The 25,567-nt window shown below is 39.1% G+C and overlaps 1 protein-coding gene across 1 annotated transcript in view; it reads right to left on the reverse strand.

Moving 5' to 3' along the window:
* Positions 1-25,567, reverse strand: part of RANBP17 (RAN binding protein 17) — a 320,296-nt gene that overhangs the window by 53,978 nt on the left and 240,751 nt on the right. Inside the window, exons 19-22 of the mRNA XM_040630304.1 lie at positions 22,521-22,624; positions 16,708-16,796; positions 9,235-9,342; positions 6,133-6,215 (exon numbers count right to left, since the gene is read on the reverse strand). Of these exons, the coding sequence (XP_040486238.1) occupies positions 6,133-6,215; positions 9,235-9,342; positions 16,708-16,796; positions 22,521-22,624 (384 nt within the window). The remainder of the gene's footprint in view (positions 1-6,132; positions 6,216-9,234; positions 9,343-16,707; positions 16,797-22,520; positions 22,625-25,567) is intronic.

Genomic DNA, 25,567 nt, shown 5'->3' on the forward strand with positions numbered 1-25,567 from the left:
GCCCTCACTTCCAGGGCCGGCGCGTCTCTGTCCTTTGTGTTTCTAACACCGTAAGCTGCCAGCCGCCAGCTGCCCCCGCGCTCCGGAGCTCCGTTTCAGTCTGGTGGCGCGCGTTCCTGGGCTCACGGTCTCAGTCCGCTCTCTTGCGGGTGCAGGTCCGTGAGTCCGCCCGCTCCCCCGTGCAGGTGGCTGCCGCTTCCCGGCGCCCGAACGCGGCGGCTCCCTCCCCCTTCCGTTTATCTTCCGATATCTGTGCACGGTTTCATGGCTCCCCGCTTCGTACCTCAATACTCAGCGATGGAGATGTTCATTTGTAGAGATCTAGATGTATCTTCCTGCGTCTCAGGCTGATTCCGTGGATGTTCAGGCTGGTCTGGTACCTATCCAGCTCGACTCGGGGGACCAGCTGAAAAAGGGGTCCCGTACTCCTCCGCCATCTTAACTCCAAGAACGTCTTTTTTAGTTTTGCTCACTGATGTATCGGAAGAGTCAGGAACAGCGCCTGCTGCTCCCAGTGTACATCTGTTGAATGAATGAAGCTCACGAAGCTAAATGCACAAAGTGGCTTTTACCGAAACAAAGAGCAGGATAGTGAAAAATCACGTTTATAAAAAATTACATTTGTCAAAAGGTGAATAAATAAATTACAGTATGACCATAAAATGTAATATTTTGCAGCTATTTAAGAAGATATGGTGAGGATGCCTGGCTGGCTCAGTCGGGGCAGTGTACGATTCTTGATCTCGGGGTTTTGAGTTTGAGCCCCACATTGGGTTTAGCGATTACTTAAATAAAGCTTAAAAAAGAACTTAAAAAAATAAAAAGATATGGTAGATTTAGATATATTAACATGGAGCAATGGCCATGACATAACTAAAAGAGGCAAATTACATATTAGCAAATACATTATAATACCACTTTTGGAAAAATATATCTATATACACACACATAAAAAGTATGGAAGAGCACACGCTAAACTGTTAATGATGGTTACCTTTGGATGATGAGATAATCAGGATTTTCCCTTTCTATTCTCTATAGCAACTCTGAAATTCTGCAGTTTGCTAATAGACCACACTAATGATTTATATTTGTATAATTCTGTAAAAGCTACTGTCTGCCTGAAATAGCATCTTCACACTTCTAGGCCCTATTCTATTCCTTCAAAAGTGACTTCCCTGTTTGACTCCTCAGTTTGAGTTAGAAACTTCTTCTGGGCTACCATTGCACCCTATATGCTTCTCAAGCATAAATGAGCACAAGGCATCCTAAGTCTTCATTTACTTGACTGAATCCCCTGTTGCACTCAAGTCCCTCAAGAGGAGAATCAGGAGGATTCTTTTTTGTGTGTCTTATTTCTTTTCCTATCCCTTGTGACTCTCACAGTGTCAGACACATAGTAAATGATCAATAAATGCTAGCTGCCTGGATGAAAGAGTGCACTGAACTCTACACACTTGTTTGGAGATCATCCTCACTTATTTGACAGCTTAGTCAATATTTTCTGCTTGTGTGCAAAGGGGAGCCAAGTCCATGTGTGGACCTGCTATGGAACGTGTTCCTCAAGGTCTTGCTTTTGCAAGCCACCTGATCCTGGTGCTGCGATCCTCAAGGGGTTGATCATTCCACTGCCTTCAGAAGACTTCTGTGAGCTTTACTGTACTACTTTGTCACTCTATGACCCCAACCAACTTTCAGACAGGATCTAAGGCCATAGACGTGGTTCCTAGATAGTTTGTCTTCCAGAACTGCTATTTCCTGGTGACATTTATGAAGTCTCTAGTTATTCCAAGACCAATGCATTCTTCAACTATCTTTTTGTAATCATCAAACATAAGTCTACAATCATAATCCTTCATTCTTACAACACTTCTGATAGTACATGTCAGTAATTTTCAAGCTCTTAAAAAAAAAAACTTTTCAAAAGGCGATCCTTTTTATAAACAAGCCTAGTGCAACTACATAGCTGGGTGGTTGGGGTCAAGGTGGCAACAGGGCTCCTTCCTCCCCGCTGTCTGGAGAGCCTCGATGGTACCTTCGCAGATCTCTCGGGCTCTGCAAAACCCAGCTGGAAAGCCACTGGTCTGTTTTCTAGGTCACAATAAATAACAGTTGCTTGTACACTGCTTTACAAATCCAATTTAAGTATATGATTAAGTCATACCTTCAATGCACCTGGAGCATATATACTGCTTTAAAGAACCCTGATGTAAATTCTCATATGTAGTGAAAAATCATAACTGTTCCATCCATTTTTAAAGTTTCGATTTTCACACACTGAGCTTTCTTAAATCAGGTAGCTAAGGAAGGAATAAAAGTAGTTCCATTTTGGCTAGTCTTATGAGAATAATCACTATTTCTCCCTTCTGTGCACTCTTCAACCAATAGATGTCACTAAAGATACCAGTACCCAGAGGCTAAGGGAAGAAAAGATTAGACAAATGGAAATTGAGCATAAAAAACATCCAGTCCTTAAAACTGAGAAGTAGGTTTCCAAAGTAATAACATTTATTACACTGCATGCAACATTTTAACCAAAAATTTAAGAAAGGAATTTCTTTTATTAAGTTGCTCAGGCTGAATGGATCACAGCACTAAGTTTTGAAATACATGTTCTTGAAGCAATTTAAAACTCATTAGAAATAATAGGCTTGGGCTAGTGGAAAATGTGGTAAAATTTAATCCTCATCCAAATGTTACCTGGGCTGTACAAACAGGAAATTGTTTTGTGCTACTGTGGCTAACCTCATTGCTGACCCTGAGCTGTAACGGCGAGAACAGCTGAGAGCGGAAGCAAAATTAAAAACTTACATCAAAGTATATCATGACAGAATGCAGATAAATAAAACAGCATATCGAAAGTATTATTTTTCTGCCAGTCTCACTGAGCAAGAAGGTAGAGGTATTCCACAAAATATGCAACCAATCAGGTGCTTATGAAGAAGAGTCCTCCCCACTCTGTACCACCCCAGTCACCGGCTGCCCAAACACTGGAGACGTGAGCAGAGCAGAAACCCAGGGAAGATGGGGACGGAAGGGATCACAGAATGTTCTGGCCTCTTTCCTCCCTGGGTTTCCCCTCCCTTCCGCTTGGCTTACCAAAGAAATAAATAATGCTGCTCTTCTGTGTCCTCCCAGTCACGCTCTCCCTCATCTTTCAGCCTCCTGGATGGCAACCACATGATCTCCCTCCAAGAGCATTTTACAGTCTCCAGAGGTAAAACACATGGGTAATAAAGCATTACGGGGGGTGAAGATAGATCACATCAGCTTGGCTGATGGCGGCCGGCATGGGAATCAGTGAAGGGCAAAGGACATTTTTCTATTATTCTATGTAAAGTGCATGTGTTGAGGTCAGGGCTGACGAAGTTGAAGGACATTTTTCCACTGAGCCTTTGGTTTCCCTTAAGTTTTAGGATAGAAATCACCATACTTTAAAGAACTGTGCTTCCTTATAAATATCCAAGGCACCATCTTCCTGTGGCAACTCCCAAGTGGCAATTAGGACTATGGAGTCCTATAGGACTATTGTTTGAAGTTATACAGACTTTGAATGAAATTCGAATTCGACTACTTGCTAGCTATGCGATCTTCGGCAAGTTTCTTAATCTCTATGAGCTTCAATTTCTTCATCACCGTCATCACCAGAAGCTAACCGGTCTAAGCTTGCCATGCACTATTGAACTGAATCCCCATCACCACCTTATGAAGTAGGTATTCTTTTCTCCATCTAACAGGAAATTGAAGCAAGAAAGGCTAAGCAACTTAGCCAAGGCCAAATGAGCACTGAGTGGCAGAAAATAATACCCACCTTGAGGATTCGATAGGCTCATGAATGATAAATGGTCTAGTGTAGGAGCAGGCATGTAATAGCTGATTAAAAAATAAAAGCTACCATTATTATTAGTCCAAGCCAAGGTGCAGAGCCTTGCTTTAATCCCCTAGTTTTTCTTTAGGGTAAGAAAATGTACTGGCTTTCCTTCTCAAGAATGCTTTGAAGGTTTTTTCTCTTTTCTGTTTCACCTCCTTTCTCTTCTTCCCACCCTTCCTCTCTCTCCTTCAGTCTGCTTCTCTTCTTCTTCCTCCAACGTAATCCTCATATAGTTGAGTTTCTCAACTTTTGCTGCAATGCCGTTGCCTATGTTAGACAACGTAACAGAGGACTGGGTAGCTTTTGAAGCCTATAGATTTGGCATTGTTCTGAGATTGTTTTTGATGTCACTTGTTGGACATACATTCTGTCCTAGAGGCCCAGTAACACTGGATGAGAAAGTCACTGCTCTTATCAGTCCTACTTCAGGAGTGAATAAGCCCCAAAGGAAAAATTACACCTAGTGAAAGAAACTGGATCCAGAAAAAGAAGAAGGAAAGATACAATTGTGATTGGTAACAGAAATCTGACATTTCTATAGTTAAAGCTCTATCAACTACTAAGCAATTCTTATACATAAACTGTTTCCTAATAAGAAATATTATTTCCTTTTTAAAAGTGAGGAAATAGAAGCTAAGCGCTTATTATAGGCAGAAGGGAGCAGGACACTGTGGTCCAAGCAGGAGCAGAACCAAAAGGTGATGTGGTCAGTGAACCCCTGTCCGAAGAAGGCTGGTTCTGTGAGTGTAGAGAATGGCTCTGGATCAAGGAGAAGCATGTTCACCGGATGCCTATTCCATGTCACACCCCGTGCCAAGCCCTTTACCCAGAGGAGTTCACTTAACCACTCTGCTAAGTGGATGGGTAGAGCTCAGTAGGTAGTCAGTATTCCTAATTTTGTGTATGAGAAAACTAGGCACAAAGAAGTATGGTGTCTTGGCTGAGGGTCATGGAGTTGATAAGGATTGGTACTATGATTGGTACTCAGAGCTTTTTATCTCCAAAAACTATGCTTTTTCTTTTCTTTTTCTTTTTTTTAAAGTAGGCTCCCTACCCAGCCTGGAGCCCAACGTAGGGCTTGAACTCACGACTCTGAGATCAAGACCTCAGCTGATATCAAGAGTTGGATGCTCAACTGACTAAGCCACCCAGGTGTCCCCAAAACTATGCTTTTTCTAAGATGCCATTTTGGAAAATGGTCCAGACACGTATCTTTGAATGGTAAAACAATGAAAGGAGTTAGATATACACTGGAAGTACAGCAGACTGCACTGAGAATATTTGAGAAGGGGTCCATTTTTACCTTTAGGAGACAAAGCATTTCTACTTTATGTGATTCTAAAGTGTCTATTTTCAACAGATAAAAAAAACGGTGACAATGTAGTTGCTGGTACAGATGAATATAGGAAAGTGCAAGTTTACTGCCTTGAATAGGTGCTTTCTGTAGGCAATTTTTGAGACCAAATGTACTCAGAGTTGGTTACTAACTTGGAAAAGAAAGAACCAACAGGCAAAAAGAAAACAGAATAAGACGAGAGGACATAGGGAGCCATGTCTCAAGGAGAGCGCCACACGGAGCCCAGCCTGTAGGCAGCATTCAGCCAGAGAGGGGCAAACTACAACAGAGGATTCTTATCCATCCTACCTCCATTCCCAGGCTCCATAAAGATCTCAGAGAATGGAGAATCTCATTGATGAAGCTGTCAGAACTGGCAAGTATTAGGGTTTATGGTGGTTCTAAGGTTCCATTCTAATGGCTAAATGATTTTTTTGACAATAATTGCATAGGACCAGCTTTACTATAGAACTCTGATTCTAAGGGTGCAATGCCCCCAAATTCCCTGTAATAAAATATTTACTGCTCTTTGGCAGTATATTTTTCCAAAACTCAGTGCTGGTGACATACTGGTCTAAGCATTCCTTGATTCACAACAGCAAATTCCCTGATGTAACTTTTGGCAATTTTGAATATGCTATAACTTTTCAATATTCTATCTAGTGTATTCCCTTTGCTTACTGACACTGCAATTTTATCCAAAAGAAATTCATCAAGTTGGTCAGGCATGATTTGTAGTCAAAGGCGTGTAGCTTACTTACTTTTGATGCCAATATGATAGCTACCTGGCTTTTTGCACTCCTATTACCCACTTCACAAATTCATACAGATATGAAGGTTCAAAAGAACAAAATAACCAACATCTTTCTTTCCTCCAAAGAGATAAAGTTATATTGCTGAGACAAATATGGAAAAAGATACTCACCATAAGTGCAAATCATTTTACTAGCTTCTCTGAAGAGAAGAATTCCATTAGGAGATGATACATCAAAATTCAAACGCTGGGATCTAAGAAATATAGCAAAAAATCAGACTCTATATGTAGATAAAGAAACCAGATGTAGATTTCAAGTGCCTAGCATTTTCATTTATTAGAAGTAGCACTAGTACAATTATCCCTTTTCTAAAAAAGATTTTTTTTTTTGAGAGAGAGCACATGTGCACATGCGTGTAAGTGGGGGGAGGGGCAGAGGGAGAGAATCTCAAGCACCCTCCCCCTTGAGCAGAGAGCCTGAGGCGGGGCTCGATCTCACAACCCATGAGATCATGACCTAAGCGGAAACCAAGACTCAGATGCTTAACTGACTGAGCCATCCAGGCGCCCCTACAATTATCCCTTTTTAAAAATGCCAGTCCATTAAACAAGTGTTGATAAAATATGTATGCTGATTTCTCACTATAAAGACATTAGCACGATTAAGAAGAGTTAATTTCATTCATTTGCTGATTCAAAGAATTCACTTTTATCTATCAAAACTACATCCTGACATCCTTTATTGCAGACCTCTTACTCTCTTCTCTTTTCATGCAAAGTGGTTGACAGATAGTAATAAAAAAATCCAGGTGTGTATATGTAAGTTTATATAAATACCTGGATAGTGGTTTACATTTGCAATCTCCTGTAGTGCCCCATACATATTTTTAAAACAAATTCTAAAGTGACAGAAGATCTAGGTACTTTTAATACTGCTCATATGCAAAAGGGATCATCTGATACTTCAAACATATTTCAAATTAAACATTAAATTCCATTTGGACTATAGTTTCCATGGCACATAGCTTAAACAAAGAGAAAGAAGTCCTAGAAGTTCTAAATGAGAACAATTCTACTTCCCTGGTTTCTGACAGGTGTGGGAACAGTATGAACAGGATAAAGGATTGACATGCCATCCTGACATAACATTTGCTTTTTTTTTTTTTTTTAAGATTTTTTATTTATTTGACAGAGAGAGACAGCGAGAGAGGGAACACAAGCAGGGGAAGTGGGAGAGGAAGAAGCAGGCTTCCAGTGGAGGAGCCTGATGTGGGGCTCGATCCCAGAATGCCAAGATCACGCCCTGAGCTGAAGGCAGACGCTTAACAACTGAGCCACCCAGGCGCCCCAACATTTGCTTTTTTAACATCAGTTTGGCTTTAGTTGGCTCTGATATGCTTGGTCTCTGTGCTTTCAAGAAATAATGGTATATATTTTTAAAGGATTAGCAAAAAATATGAAACCAGGTCCTAGCAAAGAAATACCAAAAAAGCAATGATGATTGCTAAAGTCCTTTTGCCAGGAATGATGGATTGTTGCTTCTCCATGCTTTTTCAAAATGCTTTAGAATAAAGTGCAATGATAACTTATAAGAAATATTGTGAACTTTTGATTGTTGGCATTCAATTATTGACTAAAGAAATGTACATATACAATTCACATTAGATTCTGGAGAAATATAGACAAGATGACATTTTCTGAGATACAGATTTTCACTAGGTACTTCTTACACAACACTTGTGCTAGATAGATATGAATCATTTGCCTACAGCAGGTATAAAATACTTCACAATATATAGTGCAATGATTTTTTCACTTAGTAGTAAATGTTATATCAGTAATATATAATACCAACTATCTGGCTGAAAACATCATAATTTAATCAAAAACAAATTTCAAATATGAACTAGATAGCCACCCTTCCTTTAGTATCTAAGATACATATGAGAATAGTTTTTAAAAGACAAACAGCCTTAAAAAAGACTAATACTCACATTTCTTCATTTGCCAGGTTTTTCCCCACCTCTCGTTTAATAGATTTTAAATTATTACTGTGAAAAACCCAGCATGAGAGCTAAATTACAGCTGCAGTCCATATTCCTTTCCTGTCTGGATATCTCCCTTCCAACACGCAGTTTACAAAGAGGAACTGATGAAATCAGATGGCTAAGTGACAGGTAATTTGGTGTGAAGCCATATTCACAATGACATATTTTAAAGAGGCAAAACCAATTAGATTTTTGCAGTTTTTCTCTTTTAGCTACATCTTTGTTAATATTTACATGCAGAGTATTTGCATCTCTGCTCGTCTGGGCGAATTATAAGTTCAACTAAGCAATTTTTTAAATTTTTAAGTTTTTAGGCAATTTTTAAGAAGTGTTGTAGTTGGAAAAAAGAAGTGTTGTAGTTGCTATTAATGTTTCACTCAATATTTTTTTATTGAAGTATAATTAACATATAGTATATCAGTTTCAGAACCACCGTGAGATTACACTTTACACCTGTTACAATGGCTAGAGTCAAAAAGACAAGAAGTAACAAGTGTTGGTGAGAATGTGGAGAAAAAGGAACCCTCTGCACTGCTGGTGGGAATACAAAACGGTGCAGCCACTGTGATAAGCAATATGGAGGGTGCTCAAAAAATTAAAACTAGAACTACCAGATGATCCAGTAGTTCCACTACTGGGTATTTACCTCCCCTCTCCCAAATGAAAACACTAATTTGAAAAGATATATGCACCCCTGTTCATTGTCATCACTATTTAAATGAAAATGTTGAGCACATAAATCATCCACATACATGCATACTGGCAAAGAGGAAGAAGGATCACTTAGGGGTAAAAGCGGGGACGATCCCGGGGGCTCCTGAGACAAACTATGTGTCCACGAACTGCTCTGGGACTCAGTTCCCTTCTCCATAAAGGAAGCAGCTCAACTCGGAGACCTCTAACCTTCTTTCCTGCTTTAAAAGTCTGCGGAATTGCAGCTGAGCAGTGAAACACTTAAAAGAGCTGCCCCTCCTTCGTTGGTGCCTTTGAATATTTTAAATAATGGTGGCGGTAGTCTTCCACCTCATACACCTAAGCGTACTATGTTCCTTCTCCCAAGAGGTCTCAACCTCTGTCTCCAATTCTATTGCTTTCACCAGTTATTTTAAAACTTTTGGTTCCTGAGTTCTTGCTAAGCTTTGAATATATACAGGCAGGAAAATCTGACCTCTGGAGATGCTGCCAAACAGCGATTGTTTGTTTTCTCTCCCAGTGCAGTTCTTACCTATTTTGCATCAGTTCTGCCATAAGTTTTAAGATGGGAGTGGTACATGCTGGCTCTCCATACCACCGCTCGATCGTCCTCTGAAGAATGGGAAGATATGTGGGGTACCTTTTATAAAGCCTGTTAAAGAACTTAAGGGTCAAAAGAAATATTGTTCCTGAAAATTAGCGGCACTTGAAAAGCAAAACAGGAATCCACATTTGCTCTATGTTTAGTATACAATGGCAATTTTATAAATTGCGCTCCCTGACCAGCACAGCTGTACATTTTTGGGGGGACTGTAAATGATTTGCTCTTCTTTGTAACATATCCCATACCTTATGTTCCTTCATTCTTGGTACACACTATAAATAAAAGACACACTCTGAGAGTATCATATAAGTAACACATTTAAAGAATTGTGCTTAATACTGTAGGAAAGGAAAAGAATTAAACGAAGATAAAAACATATTTGAATCGTTAATACCAGTTTCTTGGGCATTAAACTACTTAAGAAAAAATGTTTATTTTGAAATTTTGAAAATACATAAAAGTAGAGGGAAATAGGAATAATAACCCCCATACATCTATCTTTCAGCTTAGAAGCTACATATACTCTTTTTTTTTTTTTAAGTTGTTGACTTGCTCTAATTGGTCCCACTGTGGGGGACCATGTACACCCAAGGAGAAATTCTCAAACATCCTCATAAATAGTGAGAAGTGTACGCCTCTGATAAGTCAATGGCCGAGACCACCAGAACCTGGAAAACTCTGACTTACCTCCACTGGCCCTCTAAGCCATAACTGACCTCCTCCTTGACAAATGGACACATAAATAGAAAATTAAGGCCTAAAATTGCTGCAGTAAAAAAAACAAAAAAACAAAAAACCCAAAACTCTTGCTATGCCATTCCTTCATTTCCTTTTTCTTTTCCTAGTCCCTAGGTCTCTTTCTCATGTTTTCCAGTGTACTTGTCTTTTTGTTTTAATGAAGCGCTGAACTGAACCACTTACTGGCGTTCCTTCCCTGTGTTGTATGGGTAGAGCTCTCCATGGTGAGAAAGACCACAATTTTCTTCCCTGCTTAGGATACACTTCAAATTCCTTAGGACAGCATACAAGGCCCTCTAAGATCCAGTCCCTGCATACCTCCAGATTCATCTCTTAGTACTCCTTCCCTATTCATGGTTCAGCCACTCTTAATTCTCTGCAGATGCACAGATGCCAACTCTCTTGTCTCCGTTCCTCTACTTGTGGCTTCTGCTTTAACCCATTTCTTTCAACACCCAGCTCAAGTTCACTTCTCCTGGGATGGTGAAACTTTCTCTCTTTTGTCAAAAAGGCACCAATCTCTTCCTCATCTCTGTTCGACCAGCACTTTGACCCCATATCTCTTACAACAGATTCTACTAGGGCTGCTTGCTGTGTTATCTGCCTGCCCCATTGGATAATGAGTTTCTAAAGAGAAAAGACTGTTCTTCCCTGCCATGCCCCCACTTTTGCTATTTGTCCGTTAGAAGCCTCCCTGGCCTCCCCCTCCCTCAAGACTTGGTTGGTATGTTTCCTGTGTATGGCTGTGGTACCCTGTGCTAGTGCTTTGATATCTCTTTACTTCTCCTATCATATTATATTATACGCTTCTTGACGGCAGGACCTAGGCACCTGTTGTACACATGGACCTGTGTATACCATCAAAGTGGGTTTCAATAAATATTTGTTGCTGTAAACCTGTCAACCTGAAAATGAGGTATAGCATATTTGATTAGAACTATATATTTATTTCTTTTTAACTGTGCATTTCACTTTGAAGCTTCAGGAAATAATTCATATAACGTTCAATGAAAATAAGGCTTCCAATCCCTTAAAAGTGGCAAGCTCCCTAAAACTTCAAAAAGCAATACTTTCGTCTCCCTAGATATATGATGTTAAGGCTCTGTATTTGTATATATTGTATTTGTATATGGTGAAAAGAATTTACTTAAGTATTTACTGAAGGCCTATTCTATAACTGTCTATTCATTGTTTTAGACTTTCTGGAGACTCCAGCGAACCAAACATTGAAAAATTCCTCCCCTCATGGAGTTTATATTCTAAAAGAAAAGACAAAATAAATAAAAGACATATATAATCTGTTGGAAAGTACTACAAAGGAAATAAGGTGGAGAAGGGAGATAAGAAGTGTGTATATATAAGGTTTCAGTTGGGTAAAAATGAAAAAAAAATGAAATCAATGAACTTAATTATTAATTCTGTTTTGGCTATTGTCAGATAACTTACTGTTTTTTCCATGCAGTATAAAGTATGCTATTTTTTGACAGATCATAGGTACTATGTGCTATTTACTGCACTAGGGGCAAGGGATCCAGAGATAAGTAAGACATGGCTTTTATTCTTGGGGAATTCATCCTCAAGTCTGGGTGGCTGACATATAATAGAGATGCTCTGAATACCAAAATTCTGAAGCATTGCCAGAGGAGAACAGGTGAGAAAAGATTCCACCAAGAGATCTCCTGAGTACAAGCTCAGTGATCATTAGTGGGAAAGCATCTGAAAGGCTCATCAGGAAGCTGAAAAGACCCAAATCTCAGAATCTAAGGGTATCATAGGCACACGCAAGCCCCTTTGCCAGGCATTCTAAAGGCATCGGGACCATCATATTTTTCAGAGCACACTGCATTCACTAAGGGAGAAAGCCAGGGGATATGAGGGGATGCTCCCTTTTCTGTGTGGAATGAGAATGGTGCCAATTCTAATATGCTTCTGACAGAGGTGACTGCCACAGAGAAAATGAGTGATTACTGGAAAGCGGAGTAGAGGTCTACCAAGCAGGGAGGTTAAAAGGGCTTCAGAGTGAGAGTGCCAGGCTCAGATTACAGGGTGAGAAGCAGAACCCACTCTCGGAGTTTAATTTTCCAGGGCCTGTGAGGACCAAGTATATACGGAAAGAAGGCAGGCAGTGGGAGCCCTTGGGTAGAAGAGACACAGACCTCATTGCTTTCACCTAAACCTTCTTGATGAATTCCTCACGTCTACAACAGATAAATGAAAGATCAAAAGCATTAATGATATAATATTGCCTTAATCAGATGCCAAATATGAAAAAATGAAAAGTATGAGGTTTCCTTCTTGACAACCACCACCCATCCATCCACCCACCCACCGCATAGTTAGTATAACTTACTAGGTGCTGGACCCCAAGAAAACAGAAATGAGTAAAAACCTAATTCTTTCCCTCTGGGATCTCTTAGTAGGGAAAGCACAGTAATATCCTAGAAGGCAATAAAGGAGTTTTTCTTAAAACTGTTAGGAGATAGGGGTGTGAGGATGTGATTCCAGAACACAAACAGTCTGCCAGTTCAGACCTTATTTTAAGCGTATTCCATGAATGCAAAACAGGTGTACCTTTGTCCACGAAGCCAAATGCTGCCGGAAGTCTTTCCTTTCTCTCCTGTCTAGCAAACGCCTATCCACCTTTCAACATCTTGCCCAACTTTCACTTCCCTGGGAAGTTTACTTTTTTTTTTTGCCAAAAATTCCAATCTTTTCCTCTTCCATGTTCATATGGTCCTTTGCATACATCTTTGTGACAATACATTGACTGTTCATTAGTATGTTATACTAATGAATATTAGTATGTTATATCCACCAAATTGTGAGCTTCTAAAGAGCCATCCATTTTATTCATTCTTGTAAAAAGCAATCCTTTTATTCATTCCTCAGGCGTGACACACAGTACTTAAAAAAATACTTGCCAAACAGTGATTTTTCAGGTTTACTTTCTTCCCTATTTCAGTCTGTCCAACATAATGCTGATTACTTTCTTCTTGAAATATAATTCTGATTTTGCTAGTCGATGGAAACAACTGCCTTATATTATCTATGGGAGAAGGGTCTACAATCCTTAGCTTGATATTCAGGGGCCCCAGGCAACCTGCATTTCCAACCATGAAATAAGTGGTATCTACAACAAAACACCTTCTCCTCTACTCCCTTTCCAAAACCTGTGCTTAGGCCAACCGAAAACCTCTTCCTTCATAGCTCCAATACTCTAATCCTACCTGTTTGGTAAGATCCAGGGAAATAGCTGCACTTTGACAGAGCCCTTCCTGATTCCCCAGCTAAATGCAATCACTCTATTTGTATCTGTTGTTATGGCATTCATCACCTTCTATATTTTATTACAGTCATTTATGTAGGTATCTAACAGACTCTATTTAATTATAAGCTCATTTTGGGGTAGGATTTGAGTCTAAGTAATCTACATCCCTCATGAAACCTAGCACAGTCCTTAGCCAAATTTGCTGAATAAGTGAGCAAATGGGATTCCTTTGTCTCATTCCATATTAGGGAGAGGAACTAACAACAGTGGTGGAGTATTTACTTTGTGCCAGACGTTACAGTGGGCCCTTTATAGATGTCAGTTCACTCACTTCTTACACTATACCTGTGAGACAAGTATGATTATCTCTGTTTTGTCGAAGATAAAACTGATTCTGAGACAGTAAGGAAGTTCCCTGAGGCCCCACAGGTTAAGTGGTGAAGCCAGGACTGGAATCCATGACTGTTTTATTCTGAGGTTTGCACCCTTCTACATACCTACACATGGTCTGGAGTTGGCTTTGTATGATATGTTTATGCATACTAATAAACAGCACCGGTGACCTGACTGAAAACCAGTGGACTCAGAGATCAGGTTATGACGATCATATATGTTTTTCTTTTTTCTTTTTTTTCCCAATTGCCATCTGGATTTTTGACACTTAGCAGTCTAAGTATGATCTGGGAAAAGTCTAAACAAGGTGACTAAATGCACTACAAGGTAAGGTGCTTTTATACTGTCATTTTCTCACTATAAGGGCAAAGAAGTGTGTATCAATGATTCTTCAATTCTCCAGGAGCAGAACAATTTATCAACATGTTTGCTATGTAGTTTCAGGCAATTTAGTTTTGGAAGGACAGTGGTAAGCAATGCAGTTCGTGTAGCAGTTAATGCAGTCAGTGTTTACAGAAATGTTTTTGAATTAAATAGCTAACCACTAAAATAGCATTTTATAAAATAATCACCATAAATAAAATGCATTTTGACTTTAAGATGACATGTGCTCTTATAGGACATTTCTTCTGCATGCTAAGGACTGTATAACAAATTAAAGAACACACATTTATGTGGATAAAAGGCAAAAATAAACTTTCCCCAGCAGTAATGTGGGAATCATCACTGACGGTTTGACATATCAATATTTCAGGAAGAATAAATGACTTTCATATCCATGTTTTTTTTTTACCATATACTTATTCATTTTTATATTACTGGAATACTTTGAAAAGAATCTATACTTTATCACCTGAAACTGCTTAAAGTATTTCAAAATATTTTAATAAAGCTTTTTGAATTATCAAATAATGTAACTTTTAAACAAATTTTACTATTATTATAAATATTTGCTCTTCATCCCTTGCCCAGAGGAAAACTATAAATCTTGTCTCAACTGAATGAACACCATTTATCATATTCATTTTGTTGTCAATACAATTATGAAAAGCCTTTGGCCTTTTCCCAAGGAAGCTGATTTGCTACTGAAACTCAATTATTATAAGCAAAGCCGGTACCAAGCCATCCTGTTTGGCAATCTGACACAACTTCCTGCATAACTGACACTTCGCCCTCTGCCACTGACCCTAATAACATCAACATCTATGGTCACATGGAGGAGACAATAGTTTCCAGTTCAAAACAAAACATTAAGTGCCAAGGCCTTGCATTTGCTATTGTCTGCCATCTGCTGGACAAAAGTTTCATTTCAGCTAGGTGCCAAAAAGACGAAGCTTAGGGAGGAAATGGAAAACAGACTTCATTAAAAACTTAAATTACAATATGTTCTATGCATTTTAGGCGGTATCCATTATAGCAGATATTTATATTCTTTGACACTGAGGGGAAAGGTTCTGGACTTGCCTCTTGGTTGGGACTGCTGAGGAAGGAAACATGAAACATTAATTGCTGGACATCCTCGAGTTGCAGTGTGGTTTCAAGATCACCATCAATTTTTAAGTGCCTAAACCAGGTTTTTATGATTTTTCAAATAAATGAAAGTTTTTACTTTGTGAGCTTCTATTTATGTTTAGATAAATAAAAGGCCATATGTAATTTCAGTTTATTCTTCATAGTGAAAAGAATTTTAGGACTTCCCATGTTAAAAATTACAGTCTCTGTACATGTACTTTGTATGCTGACATAATGACATGGATAATTCTTATCTCTAACCCTTCTATGGACACATATATCTGATGAAGTAGGTTTTAATAGTAACTAAAAATGTAAGTCAGTATTCAGATTGTTAAAAAAAATTTTTTTAATGCGTAGAGTTCTCCCTAAAACATGCCCAGATCCCTTGTTAGCTATGTTTTTGGCCTAACGATGGCATCCGTAGTGAAAGTCTGTCTTTAGGAAGTTTCTTTTGCAGTTTAATTTATAAAGGAAGTCTGGATAAGAAGGACTTGAAAAGAGCAACTAAGAAATAGCGTAACTTAAAAAACAGAATTGCTTTAAGGCTATCAAATTCTTCTTAGGTGCTCTGATGGTTTTATGTATAAAGACATGAAAACATATTACACCTATACGACTTGTATAAATTGTCAGTTCCTGTTAGGATCAAGGAGGAGTCATACCATATTATTAAAACAATATTAACAGCAACTGTTTATGACTCCCAAATATGTTCCAGACATTATACAAGTGTGTTACCTATTTTAACGGTCACCGTGAGCCATGATACTGAATGTCTCCTTTTTTCGATGAGAAAACCAAGACTCCAGAGAGGCGAAACGACTTGCCAAGGTTTGCACGGCAAGTGGAGAGCTGGATTTCAAGCCTGGTCTGACACCAAAGCCCACGCTTGCCTCACTCTTATGTGAAGATGCATTTCTGTGGGGGAACTTTGTTTCTTTGTTTATATATATTGTTCTCTGTACTAAGCCTTGGCAAAGGAAAATTCAGATTTTATACCAAATGAAAAATTCTGATCATTTATTTCCCCTTCTTCATGTCCATTAATAATTTCATGGTGGTGAAAAACTGTAGCATGACGAATTAAGCCTCAAAGAGATAAAGTAACCGTCTCAGCCCTGCTAATTGAGATGGAGTAGAAATTCAAATCTCCTCAAAAATGCCAAATGGTAAGATTCATTGATCCTGAGTTAAAGATGTTAGCCTGATTATCCCTACAATTCCTACATAAACAATCATTTGGGGATGTGATTTTTAAGTTGTCAATATTTAATGGCACCAAAAAGTGACCTCTCTGAGCTGGGTCTCCAAATGCCGTGCTCAGTTATCTGCACTGTTGCTACTGTGCTGTAATTTTTAGCTGATTACACATTAGTTCATTTAGCTTTGTTTCCTCTTCCCTACTGTGCCATACTATTAAACGAAAGCGAGGGGCCTGGCATCCCTCTGTGCACAGAGCTGGTATTGTCACAGTGTAATAAGGATACATCCAGTCAAACAGCATGGTGTAGCTGGTCTTTGTGTTCAGTGCAAAGGCAATCCCTCGAAGATCTCTTGCCAGCCCGATCAACATACGCTGTCAGTGGGAAAGAGACACAGTAATTGATTTTCACGTTAGCACAGAGCAGATGGAGTAATAATCAGGCAATAATGACCACATATCTGATTTTGATTCATTAGCTAAAATGTCTCGCTCAGATCCCTTTCTATAGAAAACCGTAGACCCTTTTAAACAAACAGACCATCAAATCTGCTGACCAACTTGACTTTGCTTCTTACAAATTGAGCTAAGTCATAATTCCAGTACTTTAGGAACATTTAGATTCTTCATATACTTTGTTTCTAAATCATGCCAAATTTGAAAAAAAAGGGAGATAAGGATTGATAATTCCACAGAACAGAGATGCACAGGGTCTAGACATTATTTAATAATAGCAAATCTTAACTGCACCAGCTTGCATGCAATCAGTCCCACTATGCAACCTAGAGTCTATCCTGGAAGCACACTGGCATTTAAAGATCCCTAAAGAATATCTCTAGTAACTGAGGACAAAATAAAACTGGCCAGGTGACCTATTGCTCCCATGACATTCGGAGAAGGGCACTCACATTCCCCAAGCAGGGAAAAGGTGTTAAGGAAAAGAGATCTGTATTGGTTATCAGAAGACTTGGATTTGAATCCCCGCTCTGCTGCTTGACGGTAATACTCAAGGCAAGGCAACAACTTATCAGTCTCAGTTTTCTCATCTATAAAAAGGGCTAATATTGCCTCTTTCACAGACCCATTGTGAGGAATAAATTTAATAAATTTATGTAAAAATGCCTAACAAGAGTCTGACAGGTACTAAATGTTCCATAAATATTTAGTTTTAGAGAGACAGAAAAAACTACTTGACTCTTAAATGAAAGAGATCTGACTTGTACTCTGGACTCTTAATTAAGCTGTCCTTAGGATGATGCTTGGGAAGAGAAAAAGAAAACCCATGAACAGATGCTAGAATGTCAGAACAAAGAGCACAAATAAACATAATTGCAAAACAAGGGGGTGGGATAATTGAGATATGCAACTGTGATTTCTGAAGATACTGTTTCAGTAGAAAGATTCTGCCAGGAAATGGGCTCTGAACTTTGCTTTTTACCAGATTTTCTTTTTCCTCACACATTGGTAAGAAATGAAAACCGCTTTATAGGAAGGCTTTTAAATGATCATCAAGGACTTGGAAGTGAATCCTAAGCCTTACCTTCGTGGCTAAATAACATCTCAAAGTAGCAAATAACAGTTTATCTGTGAGGAGTACCTGCAATTTCTGATCGTCCCCCAACCCTGTACCTAAAAGGTGACTCGATATAACCAGAAGTCGTTTATAAGATATTTAGTTTCTAACCACCTAACCGTTTCTAAAATGATGGTAATCAGAATTTCTAATCTGTAAACCCCGATTTTCTGTTTCTGCTTCTTTACATGACTCATTCTTTTTCCTCTGATAATCTCATAGTCTAGAATCGGCTCGCCTCCTTACAGTTCCCTCATGTGAATTGCTATTTTTTTTTTAAAAAGCCATTTTGCCTTTTTATGTAACCTATTTTCACCACCTGGAACCCGTTCCCCTCTTTTGCAGCTTTCCACGTTTCTCAGCCTCCAGAACAAAATACGTCTTCTGAGAAGCCTTCTTGGAACAATCCTATTCTGAGTATTTAGCTCCGCAGTCTTTCTATGACAGTGGGCATTTCGGTCTATTTTTATTATGTACACTTACAGGTTACAGGCTATGCTTCAAATAATATTAAGTTTTCACATATACATAAGGCACCCACATTCAGCTCTAAACTCCTCAATAGGAACCAGGAGTTTTACTTTCTTTGTGCCTAGTTCAAAGGGCTCTTAAAATATTTTTAGACCATCTTCGTTACACAAAAAGGTTAACATTTATTTTATCACAAATTTTTCTTCTTTAAAAGATGCCAAATTAATAAAAGTGCTCTAAGTGACTCAAATCTATGAAATTCTATCCACGTTTAATTTTTGAAAATGTTACTACAGAGGAAGCATATAACAATATAAGAACTAATTGTATGTTTTCAATAGATTCAACTGGACAGGAAAATGCAGTGTTCACGTGAGTAAGAAACAGATTTCTTATGCTCAAACAATATCTAGTATCTTACCGCAGCAAGAGTACTGTAATAGTCCATACAGACACTCAAACAATACTAAGGGAGTATTTTCTTGGTAGCCAAAACATACCCAGTTCTGCTATGAGACAGGACGACCGTTACCTAGAAGTTCAACCAGACTACTGGACAATCTCAGAGAGCAAGAGGTGATCTGATTGAAATTCAGGGAAGGAGGAGCCACGGTTCACCATCTCATTTAAAATAGTACAAGGGAGTTTATTTCAAAAGTTGCCTTTCTCCTACAGTTGGTCCACACTTGATTGATCCTATGTTTTCAGTGAGGCTGGTTTGGGGAGCTGGGTAGGTCTGGGATATCTAATCTTAAGGATTCCTTCTGGATAGTTCGAGGAGAAACCGCTCAGTGCTTCAGTACGCTGCACGGTGAACAGTTGTCTGTGTGCCAAGTGTGAGACGAATGGGCCGGGAAACAGCTGAAATGCGGCTCCTTCCACCCTGACCCCCAAAACAGGGTTTCTAATGGAAAGTCTGACAGACCCTTTACTGTAGTGGCACTACTGGGGGCAGCTATAATATTATCCTCATAATTCTACTATATAATAACAACAAAGAAAAAGAAGGTGAAGGGTCATTGTGCTTTGTCTTTAGAATTAAGATGGCTGTCTTCATCCTTACAGCATACTCTTAATTCTGGAGACACATCTTAATAACCTCTAAATAGTTCCAACAAAAGAGCCGTGTCAGAGGAATGAGCAGGCCCCAAGGTGTTTCAACTGGAGTGTTTTCATCTGCCTTTATTGCTCTATCCCTCTCCAGAATTAAGGCAATAACCTGTGATAAATTATTCAGGAACTGCTACAGGGATCAAAGCAAAATCATTCTGTTAAAGTGCTGTTTGCAACATTTGGCACTTAGTGCGAAAACTTTTAATGTGCGCATGCTGAAAATCAAGGATTTTAAATAATTTAACATTGTGGAGTTTTTACGAAGGGACTAAAGATAGCAGGTTCCTATTTAACTGCTCCTCTTCCTCCGAGAAGTTTTCATTCATTTTCCTTAAACTCGATGACGTCATGGCTAAATCAAAAATGATGCACGAGTCAAGGGAGTAGTGGACTATATTTTACTATGGATACAATTATAGGGGGAACACATATATTTTGAACTAATGCTTTGGAGCCAGGATTTGTCACAGCATTTTCTTTCTTTTTCCCTTTACTATGAAGAGAAAAACCCAAGACAAAAATTCAATGTTCTCTTCAATTTTATTAGGACTAAGTAAGAAAACAAAGCTATAAATTTAAGAGTTTTGCAGCATCTCCTCCCCTCACAACCATATTTCAATTTGGCAACATAAGTCCTTGCTGCTTATGTTCATCCTGAAATCCGCATTTGAAAAATATCTATAAATAGGGAGTTAGAAAATGCTGGTAAGGGTTGCAAATTAAATGAATTTGGCAGTCCTGCGGCATTTTCGTAGAGATATTTTAACAGCATCACCTCCTGTGGATTGGAATACTAAATACTTTATTGAAGAACAAAACAGAACCGTTTTTATCTCTAGTACTCGCAAAATGAAGTACCTGAAAGCACTTTTGCATGTATTATTTATTCATCATGATAGAAAAATAGCCTTAACCTAATAAATTACATTTAAAAGCATTTAGTGCAAAAGTTTTGTTTATGATAAAGCAACAGATTTAGTTCTTTATCGGTAGCTTAAAGCACCAAGTTTTCTTTATACAAATTAGACAGATGGTGCTTACAGTAGAATTTACTAAAGGTCTGTCACAACAAATGCAGCCAAGCTGCATATTTAATCACTGCAGAATCTTGTCTACCTGCAGCTGCCAACTGCTAATCCAATTTCCCTGATAAATGTGGCAAGAGACACGATCAGCAATAAAGAGCATCTAACTCCATTTTCCTGCAGGGCGTCTTTTGATGAACATTTAGGACGGAAGCACGGAGTGCACTGTGTGGCCTTGGTTCGTGGCAGCTGCATGCATTCTGAGGCACAGTTCTCAGGTTACTCACTTAATTCTGCCGCTATCATTACGTTGCTATTGATCTCAGTAGCTGTTGCCTACACAGCATTACTCTAGATGAAGCTGAATCAGGCAGTTATCATGCATCAAACTTGCTCAAAAGCCTGGAGATTTCCCCTTAATTACTTGTGATTTTATTTGCAAATACCGTTAAAGTGTAATCAAGCAGTCACTTTCCAGGGTCGTTAAGAACTTGCTGGTTTAGGGATATATCACTGGAACTCCATTAAAAATGACTCTAGGAAGATGGTTTCTATCAAACTAGATGGGACGACATCAAAATGGGCTTGGAGTATAATGAAGTCTTCAAATGAGACAAATGTAATTTTTATAAAGATGGTGTTTTTCAACCTCACTGCTTCTTTCTGATATAAAGGGCACCGAGGGCCACCTTAAAGCAGCAAAGTTTTTGTTAGTCCTTCAAAATATTTGGAAGACATCTAAAAAAATACAGCTGACCTGAGTAGAAACTCTGGTGAAGAGTTTTCACAAGATGATGAACACAAAGAAAATCTCTAAGGTCCTTTTTGGTTTTAAAATTCTATGACTATTTCATGTTGATAAACATTCATTTCAAAAACTCTATTTCAAAAGGTATCGCATTTGGCTAATTATTTTTTGGTAGAAGAATTACCCTAAAATCATCATCAAAGGCCTTTGTTTTACTATCTGGCTTTTTACTGCTAATTTTTTTTCCTTTTTTTTTTTTTGGTAGCAAGAGAAGCTATGCAAAATGATGGTTAATGTTTTTGACTTATTCCAAATAACAATAAAATATGACTCAAACATCACTGACAAAGGTGCCTGCATCCTCAAGAGTACATTTATTAGTCTTTTAAAAATAATAATCAGTGTCAATCTATTTAATATAGCCCAGATACATTATGATTTCAGAAGATGCTATTCCTATTTTGCAGATCTTGTGTTCCCCCCCCCCCCCCCACATTAAAATATGGGACTGTTTTGTCACAAACAGCTTGCTACACTTAAGGATTTTACTAATAAAACATAATGTTGTCTTAGATATTATGACTGTTGCCACAGCTGAACCGACTTGTCAAATCAATCCTAATACGGCTCCCACAGGCACATAAAAACCTTATTTAGCTATCTGTTATCCTAATCACTTTGTTCAGTTTAAGAATGCAATACTTCACGACCAGCTCCTATTTATACATATATGCCTAGCCATTTAATAAAGTCTTGATTTATATAAATTCTTGTTTAAAAAAATATTTAGAGATGTAGTGTTCTCGCATGTGTATGTGTGTGCATTCTCCATATAAATATGTTGAGGCATACAGTGCAGGGTAGATGAGGGAACAGGGATGCTTCAAGTGCTGTACCCATGAGAAGTGTTCTTTTAAAGATACTACGTGCCACAAGAGATAAATCATCTAATCATAAACTGTCCAAAATCACTCGCTGACCTCAAAGTCAATTTGTGTAAGAAACTAAAGAAGTACTTACATGGAAAGTACAACTCAAAGACACTTGCAGTTGAGGAAGCAAGACTGATGAAGCACGGAGCACATACAAATATGCAGAAACCTTCTTGTGGATCTATATACCCCAGAATGAGCAAAATCATCTTTCGTCATGTTTAGGAACAAACCCACCTTTACATCTTCTTGTTTAAAGTTGTTGTTGAATATTTGTAATACTGTTTCAAAAGAGACTGTAAGAGGCAGCATGAAATTCTCAAATTCGTCTTCATCTTCGCCTATCAGAAAAACAAAAGGGTCACCATGGTTTAAAATGCGTGCTACTGTACATTAGCCTAGGCAGTGAGGGCTTCATTCAGGCGCAGAAATGTTCCAGGGAAGGGGTCAGACTGCATTCACGCTCATGCTGCATTTTGTACTTTGTTTGGCTCATTGAATATTCTGGTGTTTTGCCTTCTCTTTTGCACCAAATGAAATAGCAAAATTACTTACCAGCCTTTTTTTTTTTTTTCTGGCTCTTTATTGGATCAAACAGACGCATGCCCCAGGCATCTCAGCCCTTCAGTTCTTACTGCCCCCAGAGCTTCCCCAATGCCTCAAGGAAAGCCACTTTCAAAGCCTCAGAGACAGGGATCCTTTTTTCCCCCTTCTCTTTAGGTGCCAAGGCCCTAAAGGGCTCACAGACTCAGGTGCCCAGATAGCTCTAAGTTATTATTCCCCTTTATTTATGTTCTTTTTTTATTAATTTGTTAAATAGATAGCAGGGAAACTTTTATCTGCCAAATAAGATGGGGTCCCTCATGGGTCATTTGGATTTTAAGTACATTCTCCATGGGTACACTTCCTCTTGCACTAAGCTTCATTTTCTTTATAGAAACAAGTCATTTTCTACTGTTTTTTCCCTTGAAATGTAGACAGCAGTTTCCTCAAGGATTTTATCAAAACAGAATCTTCACTTCAAACATGGATATGCATAAATCGCAATTTATTAATTTTTTATTAAAAAATTTATATTTTAGTTGACAATGTTACGTTATTTTCAGGTATACAACATAGTGATTCAACCTCTCTATAGTTATGCTCTGCTCACCACGAGTGTAGCTACAATCTGTCACCACACAACCTATTACAATGTCATTGACTACATTCCCTAAGCTATGCCTTTTATTACCGTGACTTATTCATTCCATAACTGAAAGCCTGTATCTCCCACCTCCCTTTACCTGTTTTGCCCATCCCCTCACCTCCCTTCCCTCTGGCAACCATCAGTTTGTTCTCGGTATTTATAGTCTGATTCTACTTTTTGTTTATTCATTTTTTCTTACATTCCACCTGAGTAAAATCATATGGTATTTCTCTTTCTCTGTCTGACTCATTTCACTTAGCATAATACCCTCTAAGTCCAATCATGTTGTTGCAAATGGCAAGATTTCATCCTTTTCTATGGCTGTGTAGTATTTCGTTGTGTGTGTGTGTGTGTGTGTGTGTGTGTGTGTACACACCACATCTTCCTTATCCATTCATGTATCGATGGACACTTAGGTTGCTTCTGTATCTTGGCTACACAACTGATAATCTATATAGTATTCTTTTCATAAGGGGTTTCTTTTTTTTTAAGATTTTATTTATTTATTTAGAGAGAGTGAGCAGGGGGAGGGGCAGAGGGAGGGGCAGAGGGAGAGGGAGAGAATCTCAAGCAGACCCCACACTGAGCATGTGGAGCCCGACGCGGCGCTCCATCTCACGACCCCAAGATCATGACCTGAGCTGAAATCAAGAGTTGGATGCTCAACCCACTGAGCCACCCAGGCGTCCCAAGGGGTTTCTTTTCTTATTTTTTTAAAAAGATTTTATTTATTTGAGAGAGAGAGAGAGAGAGACAGCGCCTGAGTGGGGGGAGGCCCAGGGGAGAGGGAGAAGCAAACTCCCCACCGAGCAGGAAGTCTGATGTGGGGCTCGATGTCAGGACCTGGAGATCATGACCTGAGTTGAAGGCAGACACTTTAACCAACTGAGCCACCCAGGTACCCCGAGGGGTTTCTTTTAAACGAGAGAGCTGATTCTCTCCTTCATTTATGCCACAGGAATTGTGAGCCCCCCACTTTACTGATGAAGAAACAGGCAGAGAAAGCTTAAGTGACTTACTCAAGGTAGCATACTTGGGAACTGAAACTAAATGGTCCAGACGTCTTGATTTCGATGCTATCACTTTTTAAATAGAGCATTAGAGAGGAAACAAGATCTGAGAGAAGAGATCAGTGATTCTCAAGTTTGGTCCTTGACACAGCAGCATCAGCATCTCTTGGGAACTTACCAGTTGTAAATTCCCGGTTCCATCCCAGAGCTACTGAATCAGAGACTCTGGGGGTGGGGGTGGGGGTCTAGAAATTTGTTTTAAGAAGCCCTCCAGGTGACTCAGATGCAAGCACATATTTGAGAAACACTGGTCTGTACATCATTCTACAGATAAGGAAACTGAGCTCCAAGGCCACGTAACACAAGGTCAATGGCACAATGAGGATCTTCAAACTCTTAAGGAGTGGCTGCTCTGGCTGATCCTGATCTTTTGTTACTTCTCCTTCCCCTTTAACCTTACGCACTTTGTTTCCAGAGTTCAAAAGAATCAGGGACTTAGCTTTGTTCACAAAGAGATACCAAAAGGCCAATGAGTCTTTCCTGGTATGCTGTTCTAAACAAGGGTCAGATCTCTAGGTGAGGGGTAAGGCAGACCAGATTATAATCCCTGTTCTGTCAACTGGCTATGTGACCAAGCTACTCCTCTTAGCTACGTCCTCTGTCAGCGGGTGATAACATTAGAGTCCTTTACAGAAGGTCTTATTTTTCCAAGGCCAGGTGAAACAGCGGCTCTCCCAATCTGAGCTAAGCTCGCCGGCAAGTACTCTCTAAGGCCCCACCACAAGCCATCCCCTTCTCCCTGTGGGTTGCCACAGCCTTTTGTCTGCTCTTGACAATAGGTAACATTGATCAGTCGGCCTCGAATTTGCAGAGATTTAGGCATATAGCTACGAACACTAATAATAATGCCTAACGTCATTCCACCACTACCACCATTTGATGAGGGTTACTGTGGGGATTAGGTAAAACAAAATGTATAATGTGTATATGTAAATATTAGCTCTATCAGCCTACGCTGATAGTATCTTTGGCTTTGCTTCCGGAGAGCTCAGACTGTGCGTCTCTGCATTTCTCAGTGAAGGACA

This window comes from Ursus maritimus, unplaced genomic scaffold (assembly GCF_017311325.1).
Source record: "Ursus maritimus isolate PB19 unplaced genomic scaffold, ASM1731132v1 scaffold_15, whole genome shotgun sequence".
Classification (NCBI taxonomy): Eukaryota; Metazoa; Chordata; class Mammalia; order Carnivora; family Ursidae; genus Ursus; species Ursus maritimus.